General features: G+C 33.1%; 1 protein-coding gene across 1 annotated transcript in view; it reads right to left on the bottom strand.

Moving 5' to 3' along the window:
• The window catches only part of LOC114336593 (uncharacterized), a 285,727-nt gene extending 279,166 nt beyond the window's left edge, over positions 1 to 6,561 (bottom strand). The window contains exon 1 of the mRNA XM_050658603.1: positions 6,386 to 6,561. Within this exon, the coding sequence (XP_050514560.1) occupies positions 6,386 to 6,458 (73 nt within the window). The 5' untranslated portion in view covers positions 6,459 to 6,561. The remainder of the gene's footprint in view (positions 1 to 6,385) is intronic.
• Positions 6,562 to 25,902: the final 19,341 nt, after the last annotated feature.

The following is a 25,902-nucleotide window of genomic DNA, read 5'->3' as shown; positions in this document are numbered from 1 at the left end:
AGAAGAGAATATAAGTAAAAGGGATTGATCCTCCCAAGAAATAGGATCTAGAAAGCTTTCGCGACTTAGCCCCATATCAGGGCAGGGCCGGATTTAAGGTAGGGCAGGCTGGGAAGCTGCCCGGGGCCCCTACATTTTGGGGGCCCCCACAAAGCCCCATACTTAAAAAAAATCAGCACATTTTTCCCATAGAATAATTTTGTGAATAAATTAACTGTAATATTTCGTTATATGGAAGGTTTCTCTCCTATTAAAAATGTATTTTTGGCAAATTACGATCATAAAGCAGAAGATATATTTAAGACATTCTTGCAAGAAGATGATATTGATTTGAAAAGCTGCAGGGGACAGTCCTACGGCAATGCGTCAGTTATGAGTGGAAAATACAATAGTGTTCAGCTAAAATTTAGATAACACAATATCTTGGCGTTGTAGATTCAATGTGTCGCCCACTCTCTAAATTTAGTTGCTAAAGCTGCAGCTAAGTGTTGTCCTGCTGCCATAGAATTCTTTGATTTTTTTAAGCACTGTATGAACCCTATGTATTTTTCACTTCCTTTACATATAGATACAACTTGTTAATCGAATGTTTAAAAACGTCTTTAAGCGAGAGCAACGCCGACCATGGCAGAAATATTATTGTTCCTAAAAAAGAGTAAATACTACTAGATGGTCGTCTAGAAGTGATGCCGCAAAAGAACTAGTTAAAGGTTATAATCAGATTAAAGGAGTATTATCCAAAATTTCAAAAGACGATGGGCAACAATTTGAAGCTCGTAGCGATACAAATGGTTTGTATAATCGAGTGTGTTTACTGAAAACAGGGATATTTGCAATATTTTGGAACGAAATCTTAGAGAGGACAAACAGTACAAGTCGTATTCTCCAAGATCCAAATATTGACCTTAATAGGGCTTTTCATTCACAGTCATTTGTTTCGAGCTTCTGTCATATGTCGTATAATCCGTGTATATTAATATTATACACAGATTATACAACATTTGACAGAAGCTCGAAACAAATGACAATCGATGAAAAGCCCTATTCAGGAGTGGCGGCACTTAAATCAATTAAAAAATTTATATTTTTTTAAGGAATATTTCAGAGACTGAAACGACATTTCCTCTTCAACTCATAGGCTTTCGGCATATGAATCCATTCATTGCAATTTTGGATTTTTACATTATTTGGAAAATTTAACTCCCAATGAAATTGAAGCTCACTCACTGAAGCTTACTGACAATTATAGCAATGATTTAGATAAAAAACCAGGTGTCGAACTAGTACAATTTGTAGAATTTTTCAATTCATTTAAAGAGGAAATTAGCTCATCAAATATAAGTAAAGAACTTCAAATGTACCGACGGTTAAAAGAGAAAAATGTGAATAATGCGGTTCCAAACGTTGTAGTGACACTTCGTTTATATTTAGTTCTGATGGTAACTAACTGCAGTGGAGAGAGATCATTCTAAAAATTTAAGTTAATTAAAAATCGACTTCGGTCTATGATAGGCTAAGAGCGTTTGAACCATCTCTTTATAATGAGCATTGAACACAATGCCTTAAAGCAACTAGACATGCCCGACATAATCAAGGAATTTTCAGTTAAAAAATCTCGAAAAGTACCCGTACTTTAGCATACCATAGTCATAACAACAATTTGTGTAATGGTAGGAGGTAGGGCCCCACACCAATTCTGCCCAGGGGCCCCCACACCAATTCTGCCCAGAATCTGCCTTAAATCCGGCTCTGTATCAGGGTGTACAGTCACTATATACATCTTGTTAAGGATCTTCCTTGTGATCTTCGGCCTTCGGCCTTCCACGTTTATAAGTATTTAATAGGTAATATTTAATTATTTTTATTCTATTTCGATATACGGAAACTTCACGGATTCGAGAGATGAGACAAAATCTCCCATGCACTGCTCAGCTAGCAATGAATTCTAATAGGACCAAATATCAACCACCGCACAACCCACTTTACGCAATAACCCATCGGTTTAGGTGGACTGATCCCGAATATCTGCACTCGCAATGTTATCAATCGGAAGAAAAGCCCCAAGCACTATTGTCTTCTTCTTTTTTTTTGTATAGACATGACTGTCCATTTTTTCAATGTGCCTGTAGTAAGTTGTCGTTCCATCGTTTTCGTGGTCTTCCCACTGACCGTCTTTCTATTGGGGAACCGTCTCTTGCTGTCCGTACTACTCTATTTGTTGTCATTCGGCTTATGTGGTCATTCCATTCTATTCTTCTGTTTCTTACCCACATATTAATGTTATCCACCTTGCATCTCCGTTATATATCTGTACTTCTAGCTCTGTCCCATAGAGTCTTACCATCGATTTTTCTGAGGGTTTTCATCTCCGCTGTTTCGAGAAATCTTTTTGTCAGCACTATTGTGACTTGTAGGTATTATTCTAGCCTCAACGAAATTAGAACGGGAGTTCCGCAGGGTAATGTCCTGTGGTCGGTTCTCTATTTACTATTCAGAAGTAACAATTCCAGAGTTAGATGACAATAATATAGCTACTTTCGCTGATGACACTACAATTTTGGCAGTTAGTAAAGATATGTGGGAGATGTGGTGCTACAGGAGAATCCACAGAATATGGTGGACTGAAAAAGTAACTAATATAGAGGTGTTACAAAGAATGAAGAAAGAATGTGAAGTCATAGAAACTGTTAAAATTAGAAAGATTCAATATCTGGATCATATAATGAGGGGCGAGAAGTACGTATTACTTAGGTTAATTATGCAAGGGAAGATACAAGGGAAGAGAAACCCAGGACGACGCAAAATATCCTGGCTAAGAAATTTGAGAGAGTGGTTCGGTTGCAGCTCATTAGAATTATTCAGAAGTGCGGCCAATAAAATTAAAATAGCGATGATGATTTCCAACCTCCGATAGGGAAAGCAACCTGAAGAAGAAGAAAGATAATACAGACTCAGTTGTTAGTTTACAAAATGCAATCAATAAATTCGATAACTGGACTAGGAAGTGGAAAATCTCCTTTGAAGGTAAATCGGTTCATAGAATTTACTATCAGACGTGAGGAACACAAATCTGTAAATATAAACGGACATGGAATTCCATATTTACGCTAATACAGCTAAATATCTAGGTCTAACCCTAGATGCAAAGCTGAACTGGAAAACGCACGTAAACCAAAAACGGGATGAATTGGGTATCACATTCAAAAGGATGTATTAGCTTCTGAAAAGAAACTCAGCCTTGTCAATTCATAACAAGCTTTTACTCTACGAGCAGATTCTAAAATCTAAATGGTCGTATGGAATCCAATTATGGGGTTGTACCAAAAAAACTAATATTAAGGTAATCAAGGCTTTCCAAGCTAATTCTTTATTTTTCTGTTGTGGTATGTTTGTATCCACAGAGACCTAGGGGTGGGGTATGTTCAAGGGGGTGCAGGCAAGAAGAAAGGCCTCACAGCACCAAAAAGTCGAGACCATTCAGCTTCTCGATAACTCTAGCGAAAAAAGAAGACTCAAGAGGACAAAGCCATACGAGTTAGTGTACTACATAGTGCTAAGATTGATAATACAGGGAAAGATAAGAGGCGAAAGGAGTATAGGAAGAAGTAGAGTATCATGGTTGAAGAATTTAAGGGACTGGTTTCAATGCAGTTCTATAGATCTCTTCAGAGCAGCGGTAGATAGAGTAAAGATAGGAATGATGATATCCTACCTCCGATTAGGAGACGACACTTAAAGAAGAAGAAGATGTGCAAAATAAGTGAAAAAGCTATTGTGATTGGTGCACGAGAAAAGAATTCTTTAAAAATTAGAATAAACTAAAGAATACCCCACTGGGTGAATCTTAGAATGAATTAGATAGTAGGTTGGGATCTATAAAATAGTTAGGTACTGATTAGTCTTTGACTAGATTGTAACCTTAAATAAACAACATAAAAAAATAAAAAAAGGATTCAAGAATTTCCAAATTTTAATAAATTGGTTATTAAAGAATTTGTCTCAAAAAACAGGCGACTTGTCTTTTAATACAAATCTTCCTTGTGATATTTTATTGGTCACAAATTGGTTACAAAGGTCCTTTGATTTTTACAATTTGAATTTGAAGCTGATAATGGGATAAGGCAGGGGGGTTTCCTGAGTTCTTTATTTTTCAACCTGATCGTGGATGAAATAATATAAAAAGTAAGAACTAAAAAAGGATACCAAATGGGAGAAAAACAACTTAAAATAATCTGCTATGCAGATGACGCAATACTAAATTCTCAAAGTGAAGATGATTTACAACGTATGCTGCACCAAATCGCCAGAAAATTTAACATGTTACAAAAAAAGACAAAACGCATGGTTAAAACAGCAAATCCAAGAATATGTGAATCAGAGCTGGAAGTCAGATCATAGAACAAATGATGGATTTTAAATATCTATTAGTCACCACACTACCCCGCTACGGAAGCCTCAAAACAGAAGTGGAAGATCAAGCGAATAGACCAAACAGAGCCGCAGGTTGCCTAAATGACACAATATGGAGAAATAAAAATATCGGAAAAGAAATTAAAGGCAGAATTTACAAAACAGTCATCTGACCCATAATAAAACACGCGGCAAAACACGACCCCACATAGACATAGGCGTAATTCGGGGGTGGCAAGGGGTGGCAAGGGGTGGCAGCTGCCACCCCACAGTTTTTTACCGTCCTATTTTGCCACCCCAAAAATTGACCCATAAAACTAAATTTTATAAATAAATTATGTATAAAAATCACACAGCGCAATTGAGATACTACAAAGTTTTAGGATAGACCAATACTTCCACAAGCTGTTTGATTACTGCTCTAAAATTACTGAAAAATGTGGGTTTCGTCCAGCGGAACTCCCAAGGAAAGAACAAATCCCAGCTAAACTTGGCAGAGGCTCTAAAGATCCATTTGAAATGGTTAAATAGCACCTAAAAGTTACCGTTTTTTCCCACTTCTTGACACTTTGGAACAGGAAATTGAAAATAGGCTGCAGGAAAACAATTTGGATGTACTTAACCACCTGAGCCAATTGTTGGGAAGACATGAGGTAGTGGAGGAAAGCATCAAGTTTGTTTCAAAATACTACTCTTTGGATGAGGAGTTACTTTTATGTGAAATGAAAATTTTTCATAACATGAAAGAAATGAGAAACAAAACAGTTGAAGAAAAATCGTCAGTTTTTGTGGAAAAGCCTCTAAAAAATGTCTTGTTTGAAATATTCAGGCTATTTTTCACGATACCACTAAACTCAGGTGGGTGTGAAAGGACCTTTTAATGCCTGAAAAGATTAAGAACCTACACCAGAAACGTTAGCGACCAGGAAAGAATGTCTGCATTGGGGCTTTTAGCAATTGAAAGGAAAATCCCAGTCGATATTGAAAGTGTCATTGATGTATTTAATATCCGGAAAAAAGGACTTCATTTAAGTTAGATTTGAATTCATCGCCCCTAAAACACACATTGTTTCTCTTATCTTACTAAAATACTATTGTAAATAAAAGCCTATTTTAAATATTTGAATTATTGTATTGAATTTATAAGATTTAGACCTGTATCCAGTAGAATCCTAGGTTGATACACAAGGTTGGGGCAGATATTGTAAAAAATCGAAAATCAGGATGTGTAGGTACAGCCAGTGTGTATAGTTATAAAAAAATAGTGTATAAATTGCGTTAAACCCTTCTATTTTGCATCAAAATTTACAAAAATTTTCCGGATCCCGGACCTCCTTTCCCTTGTGGCTATTCCATACCCCAAAACCCCACAGTAGGTTTTGTCACCCCAATGAAATTCGTGAAATGACGCCTATTCACATAGAGAGAACAAAAAAGACTGCTAGAAACAGGAGAGATAGTAAAAAAAACCTTCGAAAAATCGATGGTAAGACACTATGGGACAGAGCTAGAAGTGCAGATATACGACCGAGATGCAAGGTGGAGAATATTAATAGCTGGGTAAGAAACAGAAAAATAGAATGGAATGGCCACATAAGCCGAATGATAACAAATATAGTAGTAAGGACAGCGAGAGACGGTTCCCGAATAGGAAGACGATCAGTCGGAAAGCCACGCAAAAGAAGATGGAACGACAACTTACTTGAAAAAACATAGTCATGTCTATACAAAAAAGAAGAACAAGAAGAAGAGTTTTACAATTTGACGACACTCAAAAAATTGTTGCATAGGAAAATAGAGCTCAAGGGGAGGCGCACTGTGTTTTTATATTTTTTTATATCCTAAATGTGTGCAAGTGTGCACCCCAATATTTTACACTAGGCGCCGTCACTGTTGTAGAGAGCGCTTTTATTATAAAAAAGTTAATTTTACGCTAAGTTAGGAAATAAAAATAAAAAAATTAAAAGAAACATACCGGTTACCCTCACTGCATCGCTTTCCACTAAAAAAATTACAATCGCAAAGACAATACCAAGTCCACCATTCATCTTGAACAGATTAAGTCACTTCGTGAGTGACTACGCGCACGTTTCAATCGGTCTGTAACACACTACCCTATATTTACACGGTGCAGCGACTGGCGATTCTTTACATTTTCTGTCTTTTTAAAACCTCCGTTTCCTCCACTTCGAGGCCTGTCAGCGCCTTCTGGTGATTGCACTGGGAGTTAGTACCTACGGTCTCGGAAAGCCGCAAGGTTAGCGGTCCGCCGTCTAAGAATATGACTTTAGTTGTTAGGAGTGGTTTACTTTATTCATATAATATTGATGTAATCTAATTCACTAGATTTAACGTACTTACCATATACTATATTAACAATGTTTTATTTTATGCTTCTACACATAAATAAAGATATCAATTAAGGTCCTTTATGTGTCGCAATCCAGATATTGCGGTCAATAATCTCTGGTCATACAAATTTTGTCTTTCTTTCTCCCCTTCCTTATACCCTTTGAGGTATCGGATTTGGGTTTAGTTAAGCTACATATTCACATTCACCCATTTCTTCCATTTTTTACTGTCTTGTGCTATTATTTTCATTTTTCCAAGCGTTTTCTGTTTATTCTTCCACCATCTACTATTTCATGTATCCATGTCTTCCTCGGTGTGCCTTTTTTCTTTTTTGTGATATGTCTTGTTTTCTTGTTTCGTGAATTTTCTCTTTAGTCTACTGGGTTTCATTCTCATCCGATGTCCATACCACTTTAATTGTCTCTTTATTATTTTGTTCATTATTGGTAACCCGTTAGGTTATCCCTCATATTGTCTTATTTCTTTTTCTATCCCATTTGATATTTTCGACTATAGTTCGTTCTCATCTTCATCCCGTTTATCCTACTATTATACATTTTCTGCAAAGTCCAATTTTCACTCTATTATATTATATATTTTCATTTTTGTTTCTTGAGACAATTCTTTTTTCCTTAGAAAGAGAAAGAAATACCGTACTGCGCTAGTGCGTGGTACGATTTGTTCTATTTTTTGTTCTGTTTGTTACTTCGAGGTCTATCATTGGTAATTATTATTAGGTACTCTTCCAGTATTTTTGCATTTTATATTTATTTCATTTTCTTCCTTTAGCCAATGACCGTTATTTTACTTTTCTCAGTGTTAATTTCCATTTTTAGTTTCTCTATTTTCTTTGTCTATATGTTTATAAGTTTTTTCATTTTGGTCACGGAATCTGCTGTAAGGACTATTATATCATCCGCATACAATAAGGCTTCTATTTTTACTGGCTATAATCTTTGGTATCCTATTATTGTCCGTATTTGGTTGGTTCTTTCTCCAGTGTTTCGAATCAGTTCGTCCATGGCTATTATGAAAAGTATCGGGCTAAGACTGTCTCCTTGTTTGATACCTCGTTCCCAATTGAATTCTTCAGATCTTTCTCCTGCTATCTGTACACGTTCTTTTACTACTCAGTAAGCACTTTCAATTGTTTTTATCAGTGTAATTGGTACTTTCATTTCCTCCAAGCATTGCCATACAATTTCTCTTTTTATAGAGTAGGAAACTGCTCTTAGATCTATGAGCCAGAATGAGCTTTCCCCGAATCAGTACTTCCTTCTAATGAAGTAAATGTTATCATTTGTCTGTCTTTCTGGTCTAAACTTTAACTGTTCCTCTACCAGTTTTTTTTTCTACCTCTTGTCTTAGAATCTTCTCTGCTATTTTCGTGTAAGTATATACTTAAACATACCGATAACAAACATATTGCTCTATTATTTTCGCAATTGACTCCCTTTTGTTTGTGTTGTGTTCTCCCTTTTTGTATATTGGGACTTTAATGCTACTTTGCCAGTCTTTTGGGATTTGTTGCTTTTTCCATGCCTCTTTGTATATTTTCCATAGCCAGTTTATCTGTTCGTCTCCCATGTATTTTACCATTTCCGGGTCTATAACAGCTTTGCCTGTTTTTACGTTTGATACTTCTTGTATTGCTTCCTCTCTACTTATTTGCTCTATTTCTTTGTTATCATCATCTTGATATGCTTCATTAATATATTCTTTTATTTCTAAATTGCTCTTCTTGGTATTCTTTCCATACTTTAGCTATGTGTTCTGCATTTGTGTGGATTTGGTTTGTTGTATCCCTTACTGCTGTTATTTCTTTATGTTTTCCTGTAACACCCTACCCTATATTTTTCGTTACATTTTCTGTCTTTTTAAAACCTCCGTTTCCTCCACTTCGTGAGCTGTCAGCGCCTCCTGGCGATTGCACCAGGAGGCGCTCGGAGAGCCGCAAGGTTAGCGGTCCGCCGTCTAATATGACTTTATTCATATAATATTGATGTAATCTAATTCACTAGATTTAATGAACTTACCTTATACTATATTAACAATATTTTATTGCTATCGTTTATTTATATGCGTCTGCTATAAATAAACAATCAAATAAGGTCTTTAAAGTGTCGCAATCCAGCAATAATCTCTGATCATACAAATTTTACGTCAAAATACATTAAAAAATCCGCTGAAAGCCAAGTCAGAGTGTCAGAGAGTTCCCATCAAAATTAGTTCATCAGCCAGCCTTCTGTATCCAAAGTTGAACATGGGTCTCCCCTAATTTCTTGCAATTATGTCGGTCATCAGCTTCCTGCAGCCAATTCCCAGCGATTCTTTTGACGTCGTCTGTCTATTGTGTAGGTGGTCTACCTCTGCTTATCCTGTAGGCTCCTGGTCTCCGCACTGTCATTTTTTGGGTCCACTACCCGTCACTTTTGCTTACCACCCTATCTCTAAGAGTCAGGCCAAGTAATAACCGTTCCATTCTTCTTTAGGCCACTCTGAGTTTGATTGCTGTGGCATGGTTGAAGGAAAACGTTTCGGTCCCCTAAAATTGTGGCTTAAATATTCTCAATTTTTTAACAGCCTCTTCTGGCAATCCTCAACATAGGCCTCTCCTTGTCTTTTCCATATTGGCCTGTCTTGAGCTATCTGGCATCAGTTTCTTCCTGATTTTTCTTTAATGTAGTCGATCCTTTTTTTCTGTCTTCCTGTGCCTCGTTTTTGTGCTTTTGATCGCCATTGTTTTAATTTCTTTGCCCGTAAATCGTTAATTCTTGCCACTAATTCCTGTGGCTTGATCCCAGCGTGTGGGAGACCTTTCTCACGGCCCTTGACCATCGATTTTTCCCCGAAGATTTGTTCTTCGTGCTATGTATCCAAAGTATCTGAGATAGGACCTTTAGTTTCTTGATTCCCAATTGAAATGGTGATGCAATCTTCTATGTATGATATTTGCAAACAAATTTTAAGACCACATTTTAAAGACATCTGCTTATTCATTTTGCTTATTCATTGCTGGGTTGCTGCCTCTATGAAGATTGCCACTCCATCTCTTGCCGATACTTCTACCACTTAGCGATTTGTCTTATTATCATTAAGCAAAACATTAATAATTTCTCTATGGAATTTTCAACAATCCATTTCTTTTGTGAAAATCTACTCGATCAATAAGAAAATATACGAATACTAAACATAACGGAAACATGTTGTAAAAATAATGGATGAAAATCGACGAATTAAATAAATAATGCTCATTTATAAACCGAAAGGAAGAAGAAGTAGAAAGAAAGGAAGGAAAAAAGGAAGAAAAAGACACCTCGGAAAAATATGAAGCTAATTTGGAATGAAAACAAGCAACAAATGCTTAAGCTCTGAAAGGAAGAGAAAGAATAATTTGCAGGTAAAATAAATCACAATTTTTTACTCGACCTCGTATTTTTTCTGTTCAGAGAAATAAGGAAAAAATTTTTTGAGTAGTATGGACATCTATAATAATAACCTATATGTTTCCTGCAGCCGATTTTGATGATATACATACATAGTTATAAACAAATTAAGATCAAAAAAACGGTAAATTTTCGCTATTTTCGTCTATTACCAAAAAGTTAAGCATTTTAAACAAATTTGAGAGTAAGAAACTCATAAATCGTATAAAAAAGGATGTGTGTGTACTTTGTACGCACGTAAGAAGTTATACTTCTATTATGATTATATGATTATAAACGAAATTAATATACTTACTTTTTATTTATATTTTATTTAAATATAAAACTAATTTATGCTTACTACTTCTCAAACATTTTTATTAAAACAGTGCCAAAAATTAAAACAATAAAAGAATAAAACACACACAAACACATTAAAAATGCCACAAATGATTTCTGAACATTAATTGTCGGAAAATTTTTTAACTAAATACGTATTTTCTGAAAATAAAATTATATAATAAATATACTTACAATCATAAAATGTATAAAAAAAATAAAAAATAAAAGTTTTATTGGGATTTGAACCAACTTACCAGCGCGGCTGGTATTGGCATTGTATTGGGGTTCACTCGCATTAAACGCTTCGCCACGGAGACAGTGTGTCATTATGTGCGAAGATCGACAAACTAAACGGATTAAACTTTTGACATTTTTAAATCATGTAAATCAAATTATTTTGATTTTGAATTGAAATGATTTAGAATTGAAAAAATACAACAAAACATAAAGTAATAAAACAATATATTAGGTGAATATTGATAGAAATTTTTATGGTAATCAAATTATGTAAATAAAAGTATTACATACCATGTATTTTGGTAGGTTCAAATGATAGTTCAAATGATATTACATACTATGTATTTTGGTAGGTACCTATGATACAGTTACAATTATTACGTACCTGTTGCTTTAAAAACTATTTAAAAATCACTACAATTATAAACTTTTTTGTTTTGCCATATTGGATAATTTTTTTCATGTCATTTGAACATCCAATCAGAACAAAGTTTTAATGCGACTGCTCCGGGATCAAAGGTTTTAATTCTATTAAAATTCACCCTCATATCGCGCGTAAAGAAGTATAACTTCAAAAACTTCAATATGGCGTTCGCTGAATATATCTATCCTTATTGGTTGCTTAGAAAATTGCAAAATAAGTCATAAACTTTGAGTTTTTATAAATATTCATAACTTATGTAAAAATTAACTTAGAACCTTCTTATTACCCGGAATTCTGAGACCTCTGGTGTTTAAATCATACCCTAAATTTCAAAGCAATTGGTCAAATAGTTTAAAAGTTATTTAATTTGTTTATCCCAAATTAATTTTTTTTGCAACACTATAAGTCAGAAAATGATAAAGTTACAGTAATACTTTGGATAGTTTATGAAAGAAGAAGATCTAGAGTATTAATTTAATTTAAAAAAATGACAAAAAATAATTCTAAATATTGCAAAATTATTTTGCAAGAACATGTGAATTAAAAAGACGGGGGGGCTAACTTCGTCCCTAATTGTCCTAGGACAATTGTTTTTCTTTCTAAATGTGTATAAAAATTCAGTCTTTCTAAATATGAAAAAATAATTTTTCTACGGGTAACGGTTAAAAAGTTATTCTAATTGTTTGTAAGTAAGCAAAAAATCGACATGTTTTTGCAAAATAATTTTACACTCTTTAAAATTACTTTTTGTCATTTTTTTAATTAAGTGAATAGTATAAATGTTCTTCTTTCATAAACTGTCCGAAGTATTACTGCAACCTCATAATTTTCTGACTTATAGTGTTGTAAAAGAAATGAATTTGGGATAAACAACTTAAATAACTATTAAACTATTTGACCAATTGCTTTGAAATTTAAAATATAATTTAAGCACAAGAAGTCTCATCATTCTATGTAATAAGAAGGATCTAAGTTAATTTTTACATAAGTTATGAATAAATTATAAAAACTCAAAATTTTAATTTATTTTGCAATTTTCTAAGCAATCAATAAGGATAGATATATTCAGCGAACGCCATATTGAAGTTTTTTATACGATTTATGAGTTCCTTACTCTCAGATTTGTTTAAAATGCTTAACTTTTTGGTAATAGACGAAAAAAGCGAAAATTTACCGTTTTTTGATCTTCATTTGTTTATAACTATGTATATCATCAAAATCGGCTGCAGGAAACATATAGGTTATTAATATAGATGTCCATACTACTCAAAAAATTTGGTTTCGGCCTGGAGGGGATGTGTCACAAGAAAAATCCTATTTCTCTGGACTATATTATTATGTTACTGTTTTGTGTATAAACCGTGTTTCTTGTTTTAGTAATGTTTCTTATTCTGGTAATCTAAAAATATATATTTACAAAAAGAACCACACAAATTGAAAATTACCTAACCAGAAATATCAATCCAGAAAATAAGTGTTAAAAAATATAGAACAAATTCTTGATGTGTCAAAAATAATAAAAGATCTAGAGACAGCCCCTACAATTTTGCTGAACCGTGTCTAATATAATTAATATTTTAAGGTGTGTTAACTCTAATGTATAACATTGCAACTTTTTATACTCTGTTATTAACGCATTTATACGAATGAGTCAGCTAAACTATTGTATGCTTGTTATTATTATTATTGTTTACTATTTTCTTTCCACCTTTGAATATAAATTAATGTTGCAGCATTTCAAGATTTTTTGACTTTTGATTCTATACATTATTTCTATATTTATTACACGTCAGGTCGCAGACGAATATGATTTAGGTTTATTATTGTCTTCTTTTTCTTCTTTTTTCTTGTATGTAGGCTTTAAAGCCTGTTTCTTCTTCAATATTAGCCTCCTAAATTATTTAAATTATCGCACCATCTTTTTCTTGGTCTGCCAATACTTCTTCGTCCATTTGGTGACTTATCTCGTGCTATTCGTGCTATCCTATCCTCTGCCATTCTACCAATGTGTTCGTTCCACTTTTGTTTCCGTTTTGTCACCCATCCATTTATGTCTTCTACATTTCATGATCTTCTTATGGCTTCGCTTCTCTCCCTATCCAACAGACTTTTTCCTGATATTCGTCGAAGTATTTTCATCTCTGTTGTTTCTGGTAGTCGTCTCGTTTTAGATGTGTCAAGTCTTTTCTCCGCCGTGTATGTAATATAGGTCTAATTGCTGCTTTATAGATTCTTGCTTTTGTGTCTTGTCTTAGGTGTTTGTTCTTCCAGATTGTGTCATTAAGAGGTCCCGATACTTTTAAGCTGCGTTGTCGGACTTCCTCTTCAACATCTTCGTAACTGGTTATATATACAGTCGAACCCGCTTATTAGAATAGCCTTCGTGCCAAGCAAAAATATTCTTATAAGCGGGATTTTCTAATAACCGATCATTGGTGGCTAGCTCTAGCTGAAATAAGTGTACCGAATATACGTTAAAATAGTAAATAGTACATACTATGTCAATATGTATATGCATATGGTTTCAGGTCTTTTTATGTCAATAAAAATTTATAATCTATTTACAAAAATAATTACGAAACTATTAGACAATAAATTGGAATTGGGTTTTAGAAAAGACTTCCGAACAAACGATCAATTATTGATAATAAATAATCTTATAGAAAAATGCTGTTTCTAAAAACAGCCAAGTGTGTGGCAATGTACCTACAGAAATTTGTAGACAAATGAAATTATTTTATGACTTTGTCGGTATACGATTAAATTTTCTGTGGGAAAGGACCGTTTACTCCTAACACAGCAATAAAGTGTTTATTAGGTACCTGAAAAACCGTAATAATATTCAAAACAGCAGGCTTTCGAAGCTCTTACCGACAAACCATTATATCAGGCAAATTTAAATTTTTTAGAAAATTGTACGTAAAAATTTATTTGTTGACCTGAACAAACTATTCTAAAAAGCGATATTAGGTTACTAAACCATATTCCAATAAACGGATAAATTTATTAAAGGGTAAATGGAAACGTTTCGGTACCTCGAATTTATATTCCATAAACCGGGATATTCCTATAACTGGTACTCTAATAAGCGGGTTCGACTGCATTCCCAGATATCTAAACCTTGCTTCCTGCTATATTATTTCCCATCAATTTCGATTTTACATCGTAGTGGGTATTTAGATGTTGTCATACATTTGGTTTTTCTGCTAATATTAGCATATTGTATTTCTTAGCTGTTGTATTGAATATGTGTGTTAATCTTTGGAGATCGTCTTCTGTCTCGGCAATTAATGCGGCGTCGTCTGCATAACATAATATTTGGATTTCTTTGTTCCCCATTCTGTAACCATGACCTTTACGTACTGCTTCTATTATTTCGTCCATTATTATATTAAAGAGAAGTGGGCTTAACGAGTCACCTTGTCTGACTCCGCTTTGTACTGGTATAAACTATGTTAGTTTTCCATTTATCTTTGTCTGTATTCGATTATGAAAGTTGTTATGATGTTTTCGATGGCTTGTATAATATTGATTGGTATGTTTCTTCTATATATTAAGTGTCTTCAACTTGGATGCGATCTCCTTTGTTGAAATGTCTATAAAACATAGATATGCTGGTTTATTTTACTCGATGGCCTTTTCTGTGATTTGTCTCAGTACAAATACGGCGCGGCGTCTACGCAGGATCTTCCGGATCTGAATCCTTGTTGTTCATCTGATAAAGTTGTTAGTTTATTGATTTTGTTGGTTAAGACTTTTGTGGTTAGCTTAATTGCGGTGTTCAGTAGATTTATACCTCTACTTTACGTAGATTTATACCTCTTTGTTCTAGTCTATTATTGAATATATATAAAGAACTATGTTTAATATTCCCACAATTTTCACTGCTAATTTAATAACAATGTATACTTTTGTTATAAAATGTAACAATAGTGTACACTGATATCCTTTCAGTAAAAATTTAGAGATGCGTTATACAGTGAGGGGCAAAATTATGGAATACATTAATTTTTTCAAAGCTTTAAACTTTAAAAACACTTAACAAAATAGGTCGATTTTAATTTTAAATTATAATTTTTTAGTATATCACACAATAAATTAAGTAACTTATTTAACAGATACAAAATGCATATTACTGCTGTCAGAAAACAGAAAAAAATATATTTTTGCACGATTGATCATTTTTGACTGTTTACCGTGACAGATTTTACGTCAGTAGGTGACATTTACTAGCAACTCGACGGTAAGTAATCCAACTCGACGGTAAGTACTCCAACTCGACGGTAAGTAATTCACTTACCGTCGAGTTAAAAAATCTCTTAATTTTAATTTATTTTTTGAAAGAATAAAGAAAACTAACCAATTATTTATTAATATTGAAACTTATGGTACAATTTGTTAAATTATTTTGCAGAATTTCTAAATATGGAATTTTATCGTCTGGTTTATTAACGACTGTAAAAGTACGCTGGATGTTCGTTTTTGTATTGGGTACTTTTACAATCATTAAACCATCGGTTTGTTGGATGCCATTCATAGTAATATTATATAATTCTTCTCTTCTACAGGCACCAGATATTCCCAATATCATTGCGACCTACAAATTATGAAAAAATCTTCATTAGAATATTTCTTTTACCTAAACTAGCTTATATTACCTTGTGAACTAGAAATTCTTCATCCGGTGCTTCAATCAGAAATTTTTCTAATTGCTCCCGTGTAAAAATGCTCGCTTTCTTAGGCCTATAGCCAACATTTTTTCTCTTCAAATACGCGATCAAAGTTGAAAACTTGGAAATATCAATGCCATCATAAAGAAAAACGGTGGATTTACTCATTGAATATTCTGCCCAGAGGCTTCCAGGAGCTTTCAACTGCATATGTCTTTGAACGAAATATGCCAATAGAGTCTTTTCTTCGATTCTTAAATTCTTGCCTTCGCACCATTTTTTAAAACTTTGGTAGGTATTTTGATAACGGATTTTGGATTTTTCGGGAATAATTGCGGAACACCCTTCTTCCCAAGCCCGTTCAATTTCTTCAAATTCACTTTCGCTCATAAGTATTTTAATTTATAATAATCAAAATTGTACTTAAAATTATTGACAACTAAATAAAAACTCAATTCTCCATTGTTGTTATGCACCCTAGTTACTACCTAACAACCAAAGTATCTATCTTGATAAAATGAATGAAACTAGTCAATATGACGAAAATGTTTAATTTTATAATTTATAATGGTATCAATCGTGCAAAAAACGTTATAAGCATGTCGAACGTTAAGGGTAACCGATCTCAGACAATAATTGGAGTCGTGGCTCCGCTCCTCCTCCAAACAATTGTCTTCGATCGGTATAAAACCCTTACCATTCTCCATACTTAATATACTATTACTTGGCAAATAAAATCTGCTTTTTGTTTAAAATCAATTTTCAAGTTGCCTCCACCGGTTTCTTGACAGTAATTATACCGACTAACACTCCTTAATCCTTGGGTCATTTATTGTGTTATACTACGAATTGTAAATGTACTTCTATATTTTAAATCTTGTAAATTTTGTAATCGATCGATGTAAACTTTTGATTTTAAGTATCCCCGTAGGAAAATTCTAGTGGTGTAAGATCTGGAGATCTTGGGGGCTACTCTATTATTCCTTGTCTACCAATCCATGTCCTAGCAAAATATCTATTTTAAAGTTCAGGAACAGAAGATACAAAGTGCGGAGGCACCATCTTGCCGAAACAATATGTTTTCATTTCGAAAAATGTCCGTACGAGAAGGTAAAGATCATTTTCTCCCCTATAAATTTGATTTACTTTACGAACTATTAGAAGATGATTCGGATATTCATTTAGAATTTTGTGAGATTATCACATAGTTATTTAAACAATTAATAAACATAAAAAAAATTATTGACTATTCGTGTATTTTTCCCGCGAATGAATATGTCTGCAAATTTTCATTCATTTGCATTGAAGAAAAGTCAGTAAAATTAACGTCTAAATATTTGATGCAAACTATTGAAGTAAAGAAAAGCGTTTAAAAAAACGAGTGAAAATTTCCGGTTACAACCTTGGTATCATTTTTAGTGGAGAGTGTTATACATATATTATACATTTTTATTTATTACCTTTTTGTGATGTTAGTTTGTTTTACATAAAGTTATTACTCTTACTTTACTTCGATACTTATTTGAATTTTTATAGTAATTTTTTTAACCTACTTTCACATATTTAACCACACTACTTCTCCTCTGAATAATCTTTTCTTTTTTACATTCCAAATATTTTATGGTAAAATAACATTATTGTTCAGAAAATAAATATAATGAATCATTGTTTTGAGAGTCTCTTAATAAAGTAATATATTTTTTATTTACTTGTTTATGATTTCTTTATAACCTAATAATGTTGATTACTATGTCAATATTTTAATAAATCAGACGAGATGCAGTTTTATAATAAAATATGTTGCTATTATTTCAATATTACAATAAAACTTTATTAAATTATAAAAATAAGTGTAGTATGTACCGGGTGGCCCAATAAGAATGGCCCTCGGCCATATCTCAGGAACCGTTTATAGTACAGCTTTGAGAAAAAAAAATTATAACAAAAGTTACCTCGGGAAAAGCCTGGAAATTATTTTCATAATCGTAGGTCCACCACTAGAGGGCGTAATTGAATACCAAAAATCAAAATTTTACTAAATTTATCTAATGAAAGGGCACTGGAAATCCAATCATCGTATTCTTCATAAAATTCTGCGCATATTTGATTTCACAAGTTTAAGTCTACCTTTGCAAATAAGAGGTGGGGGTTAGTGGGAACCTTCTTATGAAAAAATGGCTGTAAGTCCGGTTCAGCTAAATAGAATTTTGCATACTTGGTCTTGTTGAAAACAGCTCTTTTTTGTGAATGTAAGAGTCTTATTTTCAAAATAGCCTAATAAGTAATATGCAAGCTAGGAGGCGTTATTTAATTATTTTCAGAAATCTAGTTTTCTTTGGAAAATAATAAATACAACTATGCATTTATAATCCTGTATTACAAAATTAGACCAAATTAGCAACATAATACCGAAAACCGCATGTCCATACCTTTTTTCTATCTCGAGATATCTTAAGAAATGTGTAAATTTTAAACATAACTGTTACTGTCACCGGTAAACGAGGTTAAGGAAAAGTAGTGTGCTATGGAAAAAACAAATAAACATTTTCCAAATGTAAACGTATATAATTAATTAAAACAACAATAAGACAAACAACACTATAAAACAGCGGTTTTCAACCTTTTTAGCTTGAGGCACACTAACTTAAAAAACTGGTTCAGCCACGGCACACATAAGTAAACAATCCCTATAATGATAGTGAGTATAATCAAATTTCGCCGCATACCTACAGGGACTTCAGGGCACACCAGTGTGACGCGGCACACTGGTTGGGAACCTCTGCTATAAAATATAACAAAGAAATAAAAGCAACTAATTACTTAGTCTTAGTGACTGCCTAAATGTTCAAATTGTTGCCCATCATTTTCGATGCAAGCATTTACTCTTTCAAGAGTAGATTAAATAGCAACATATTTAACTGATTTAGACTTTTATTTATGGGGCGGATTAAAGACCTTGTTTTTGCCGTTAGGCCCACTACTCGAGAAAACATGATCTAGAATCTAGAGAATACGAAACCCTATTCAAAGCATTGCAAAAGCAGAAATTGAGACTGCTGTTCAATCTACTCGTGAAAGAGTAAATGCTTGCATCGAAAATGATGGGCAACAATTTGAACATTTAGGTCGTCACTAAGTAAGTAGTTGCTTTTAGTTCTTTGTTATATTTTATGGTTTGTCTTATTGTTGTTTTAATTATTTATATAGCACACTACTTTTCCTTAATTTCGTTTACCGGTGACATTAACAGTTGTTTAAAATTTACAAGTTTCTTAAGATATCTCGAGATAGAAAAAAGGTATCGACATGCGGTTTTCGGTATTATGTTGCTAATTTGGTCTAATTTTGTAATACAGGATTAAAAATGCATACTTGTATTTCTCCAAAGAATACTAAATTTCCGAAAATAATTAAATAACGCCTACTAGCTGGCATATTACTTATTAGGCTATTTTAAAAATAAGACTCTTACATTGACAAAAAAGAGCTGTTTGCAACAAGACCAAGTATGCAAAATTCGATTTAGCAGAACCGGACTTACAGCCATTTTTTCATAAGAAGGTTCCCACTTACCCCCACCTCTTATTTGCAAAGGTAGACTTAAACTTGTGAAACCAAATATGCGCAGAATTTTATGAAGAATACGATGATTGGATTTTCAATGCCCTTTCATTAGGTAAATTTTGTAATATTTTAATTTTTTAATTTTTTGATATTCAATTACGCCCTCTAGCGGTGGACCTACAATTACGAAGATAATTTCCAGGTTTTCCCGAGGCAACTTTTGTTATAAATATTTTTCTCTCAAGGCTGTACTATAAACGGTTCCTGAGATATGGCCGAGAGCCATTCTTATTGGGACACCCGGTACAACTTAAAACGTGTGCGTTTTAATAAATAAAAAGTACAAAAATGTAATATCTTTTAGAATAATTGTTGGTCATGCGATCGGTCTATAGAATTCGTAACATTCTTCTCCAGCTGAACATCTCAGTGGCGTCTATTTTTCTTCTTGCTGATCCTTCCATATCCAAAATTCGCATCCATGTGTCACTAATGGAAATATTAAGAGGAAACAGTAGCGATCAACAGGTAGCAAAAACGCGTTCCAAGATTGCGGCTGTAATTTTGAATATTTTTTTGAGATATTTGGCACACGTATTCGTAATATAATAAATAATGGCGGTACAGAGCCCAATTTGAAAAATATATTAATATGTGGAAATTACTCTGTAATTAAATACAATAAGTATTAAAAAAACGAGCATGTACCGGCATTAAGAAAAACAAAAAAAATACACTTTCTTCAAATAAACTTTTTTATACGACGCCTAGATTTTGTGTCATTTTGGAACTACTAAAATTTTTTATTTCATTAGTAGTTCCAAAATGACACAAAATCTAGGCATCGGATAAAAAAGTTTATTTGAAAAAGTGTATTTTTTTGTTCTTCTTAATGGCGGTACAGGCTCGTTTTTTAATATTGTATTTAATTACAGAGTAATTTCCACATATTAATATATTTTTCAAATTGGGCTCTGTACCGCCATTCTTTATTATATTACGAATACGTGTGCCAAATATCTCGAAAAAATATACAAAATTACAGCCGCAATCTTGGAACGCGTTTTCGCTACCTGTTGATCGCTACCTGTTGATCGCTACCGTTTCCTCTTAATGAGTTGACCAATCTCATTTTTCGGGTTTTTGAAATATTGGGGTCTTTCCATGTTTTGGTCATATTAGGGCTGTACCGTCTATTTATTTGTTGAGATGCTTTCCCATCCTTCAAGCGCTCTTCTAATAGTATGTTCTTCGTATTTTTCGAATTCAATCCACTGTTTTCTATTTTGCGCCAAAAAAAATGTATCACTAAGCATTTTTGTTGAACGAACAAATGTGAGAGGAGTTTTAGTCCAATCACTATCAACTCCTAGTAGGTTTGTTACTAATAACTAAAAACACTTTAAAACACTTATGTTCTAAATGGCAAGCCAAGAGGAGTTCTAATTTTCAGTCTATTTAGTTGTGTAGAGGGGTCATCCATAAACTACGTCGTTGAGAAGAGGGAGGGAGGGGGGCTTGCTTATTTCGACGATATACGACAGGGGGGGTGGGGGGTATGAGTGCACATTCGACGTCGTTTAATATATTGGTATATTTAAATTTGTCGCTTTTGTCTCTATAAATATAATTTTTTACTAGCTTTTACCAGCATTAAAGTATCAGATATTCATATAAAAACGTACCTATAGTTTTTGAAATGAAATTGAAAATAAAACAAAACGTTTACGAATAAATACACCTTTGTTAAAATTAAAAAGAATTCTCCTAGGCAGGCTGCACATCAAAGAAACATGAAACGTAAATTACGTTTCATGGAAATAAACCACTGCTAAACAAATATACGTCCGGCCATTTATGAAACTCTCCGAAAATAAAAATGTGTCATGAGCATGAATCACACTCGTTTCATTGGTAGGCGGACTTTGAGATTTGTTTAGCAGTGTTTTCTTTTCATGAAACATGTTTTTCGTTTCATGTTTCATGTTTTTCGTTTCATGTTTCTTTGGTGTGCGGCTTGCCTTATAGATACTTTTATCACATAAATTTCGTATTTATCAGTCACAGTCACATTAAAATAATATTAGGTAGCACTTTTGCAAAAGTTTAGCACAGGACAACAAACAGTAAGACATTGTTCTTTGAGTTTAAACAAGCGCTTCTACAGGGTGATCAACTTCTGTGACAAAGTCCAATATATCTGTTATTATACAATATATGAAAAAACGTTATTAATAAAAGTTATAGACACCTTTAATGTACACATTTTAAAATTAGTGAGAAATATACAGGGTCCTCCATAACACGGTGCCAAACCAAAGTTATGTTTTTTTAAATGAAACACCCTGTATTTTATTAAAAATCTGGTTTCTCTACATTTTTCTGATTCTAGAAATATAACACTTGTCTAGGATTATACTGAGTGTTTCAAAGTTACGAGCCCTTATATTAAAAAATCATACTGATTTGATCGCCCTGTATGTTTCTAACGGTGTAATATAAACTTATTTTTTTAATGCTTTTGACTGTCAATATTAAAGTAGTTTTGCAAAAATGTACAATTTTTTTATAACTACACAAATTGTATACAGGGTAAGTCAAAATTTAAATACAAGATTTTCTTCATAATTTTAAATGGAACACCCTATATTTTATATTATTATCGAAAAGTTCTATCACTATACTTACATATCTTTTAAATATTCCCTATACCTAAAGTTATTAGTTTTTGAGATATTTTAGTTTTATTGTTGATAGCAACATGTATTACTTAGTTATTAATAACAATACTTTAATTTATCAAAATTTATTAAAAAAACTAAATTAAATAAAGAAAAATGTTCATCGTACCTCTTATGTTATAAAAGGTGTTCAAAATGACCTCCCATAACGTCTACACAAGCCTGGAGACGAGTTTAAAAAGACCTACAGATGTTTGTAAGCATTTGTTGTGTGACACTTTGAAAGGCGTTTTGAAACCTTACTCTCATATCATCAACTATTGTTGGAGGTGCCCTATAGACTACGTCTTTAATATAACCCCAAAAAAAGAAGTCACCTTCGTTTAATTCTGGTGATCTGGGTGGCCAGTGAACTGGCCCATCTCTTCCTATCCATCTTTCAGGAAATAGTTCATCGTTGAGAAGTGCGTTGTGGTGAGCAGGGGCTCATATGTTGGCGGATGTTTAATGGTACATTTTCAAGTAGAATAGGTAAATGATTCACTAGAAAATTTAAATAAACCTCACCACTTACCGATTCCTCATAGAGAGAAGGACCTATAACGTAATTGCCTCTGATTCCACCCCAAACATTTAAGGACCATCTTGTTTGACTATGTGTCTGAGCACAGTACGGATTGGTTGTGGAATAATAATGAAAATTGTGTCTGTTTACACTACCATTTTTGTGGAATGTTGCCTCGTCTCCAAAAAAAAAGGACAAACTCAAAAAAATCTCTCAGTATCACTATTTGTTTTTGTGACCATTGACAAAATTGTACTCTTTTGTATATGATATGGGTGCTTGTTGTTTTTCTTGACTATGTTCTGGATAGATCCATAACTTATATCTTGCTCTCTTGTAATATTTTGAATACTTGTATGAGGATTTTCTGTAACAGGCAGTAAAACATTTAATTAATTTTCATTCGTAATAATGAATTTTGTTTTTTCCTTTGCTTCATAAACAGAGCCAGTACGATTAAACCTGTCTAATAAGTTGTCAAATGCTATCTTATTTGGTTGCTGACGCTGTGGACACCATTCCTTATAAATTCTTGTGGCAACTAATGAGTTTTTGAAACACTCTCCTAAAAACCATATCATGTCTGTCATTTCTTCACGACTAAAATTCATTGTTGGGTAACAATTATAACAATATGGCAAACAATTATAATCAATAACAAAAGTAAAAACGTACAGATATTTAAATTCTTACATCTGACAGTTCTTGTGTCAATTATTTCAAAGCCACCTTAAACAAAAACTTGCAGCAATTTATAGTTTCCATTTCTTCGCGGAAAATTAATATCATTTTGTCAGTAAATATAAAATTGTCGTTATTGTATATAATTTACCATAAAATTGGAGAAAAAATGAAATGCAGTCTAATTTTAATTATCATTAACAAACTCATTGGAGGTTTCTCATATTATGGGTAATTAATTTACTGTAATAAACGTATCTATGAGTTATCGACAATTAAACTAAAATATCTCGAAAACTAATAACTTTAGGTATAGGGAATATTTAAAAGATATGCAAGTATAATGAAAGAACTTTTCGATGGTAATATAAAATACAGGGTGTTCCATTTAAAAATATGAAGAAAATCTTTTATTTGCATTTTGACTTACCCTGTATACAATTTGTGTAGTGATAAAAAAATTGCACGTTGTTGCAAAACTACTTTAATATTGACAGTCAACAGCAGTAAAAAAATAAGTTTATATTATACTGTTAGAGTCATACAGGGCGATCAAATCAGTATGATTTTTTGATAAAAGTGCTCATAACTTTGAAACACTCAGTATAACCCTAGACAAGTGTTATATCTTTTTAATCAGAAAAATGTAGAGAAACCAGATTTTGAATAAAATACAGGGTGTTCCATTTAAAAAAACATAACTTTAGTTTGGCACCGTGTTATGGAGGACCCTGTATATTTCTCACTAATTTTAAAATGTGTACATTAAAGGTATCTATAACTTTTATTAACAACTTTTTTTCATATATTTTATAATAACAGATATATTGGACTTTGTCACAGAAGTTGATCACCCTGTATATACAGAAAAATGTTTGGAAGCAAACAATATTCAATTGTTAGTTTATTTATGTGCTGCATACTGTGTGTGGAAAAATAGTTCTGAAAGAATGAATGGAAATAAAATATTGTGTTATATTTAGTAGTAAGTCGTATTTATACTTAGAGAAGATTTATAAGCAAAATCTTGATCCAATGCTATTTAAATGCATTAATTTTTTTCGAATGCTCAGAAAACTAATAAAAATGTTTGAAAAATTTAAACGCAGATTGAGAGATTACATTATTACCGAGGACCAAAAGTTTCTGAAAACATCTATACTTAATGTTTATTTTAATAAGTTACAGGGATAAAAAAAATATTTAGTCTGATTTTTAAGTTCAAAAATTTCATTCAAAAGAAACCTTTTGTTTATTCTAAGGGACTTTCAGCCCTCAGTAATAATGTAATCTTTCATTCTGCGTTTACATTCTTCAAATATATTTATTAGATTTCTCAGGATTCGAAAAAAGAATGCATTTAAATAGCATTGGACCAAGATTTTGCGCCTACCCCCTTAATTGTTCTTGTTGTGATACATTCGCAAATAAAGTTTCAAGGTTGATTAAAAAAAACAGAAATAACATTGAATTTGTTTAAATCACTGAAAGGGGGGTCGTGTACTGCAATGACGACGTCGGCATGGGGGGGGGGGGGTTCGTCTGTAACCGACGAATTACGACGGAAGGGGGGGAGGGTATTAAAAAGTCCAAATTTTTTACGACGTAGTTTATGGATGCCCCCTAGAATTGTCTAATAAATTCACTGCTAATTGGTTGGGGTGCTTTTCCAGTCATTTGAAATATTTATCACTGCATTTGATGAGCATCTGCTTCACTGTCTCGATCTTCGAGTCCCTGTAAATGTCTGCATTTGAAATGAACCACGGTACATTTGTGATAGCACGAAGAACCTTGGATTGAAACCGCTACAGTATTGCTAGGTTGCTGTCTGCTACAGTTCCCCACAGTTCAATCCCGTATGTCCAGATGGGCCGGATGATTTCTTTATATACTAATATTTTGTTAGATAGAGATAAGGTAGATTTTCGGCCGAGTAACCAGTAGTGTTTTTTGTATTTTATTCCTAATTGCTTCCTCTTCATCCAGATGTGTGTTCTCCATGTTAGCCCCTTGTCAAGGTGTAATTCGAGATATTTTACAGTATCATTTTTTGGAATATATGACATTTAGTGAATACTACGTTAACTGATTTTGCGTCGTTGATCTTTATCTTCCATTTCTTAGCCCATATTTAAATTAGATGTATGTTTTGTTGCAATATTTCAGCTGCCTGTATGGGATCTGGGTTTATTACCAGAATTGCAGTGTCATCTGCGAATGTTGCGATTGTAGATTCTTCTCCAGTTGGGAAATCAGCTGTAAATATTGATCATATATTGGTGGAGATACGTGGATGACATACTAGTCTGCTTTACAGGAACTAACAGACAACTTGACCAATTTCTATCATACATTAATTCACTTCATAGTAATATTGAGTTCACAATAGAAACAGAACAGAATAATTCCATAAACTTTCTAGATGTAACGATTACCAGACTACACAACAAACATGAGTTCTCCGTATATCATAAACCTACCCATACTGACACAACTATACACAATTCATCATCCCATCCTACACAACACAAATTAGCAGCCTACCATA

The sequence above is a fragment of the Diabrotica virgifera genome, chromosome 8 (assembly GCF_917563875.1).
Source record: "Diabrotica virgifera virgifera chromosome 8, PGI_DIABVI_V3a".
Classification (NCBI taxonomy): Eukaryota; Metazoa; Arthropoda; class Insecta; order Coleoptera; family Chrysomelidae; genus Diabrotica; species Diabrotica virgifera.
This window is presented reverse-complemented; position numbering and strand designations above follow the sequence as displayed.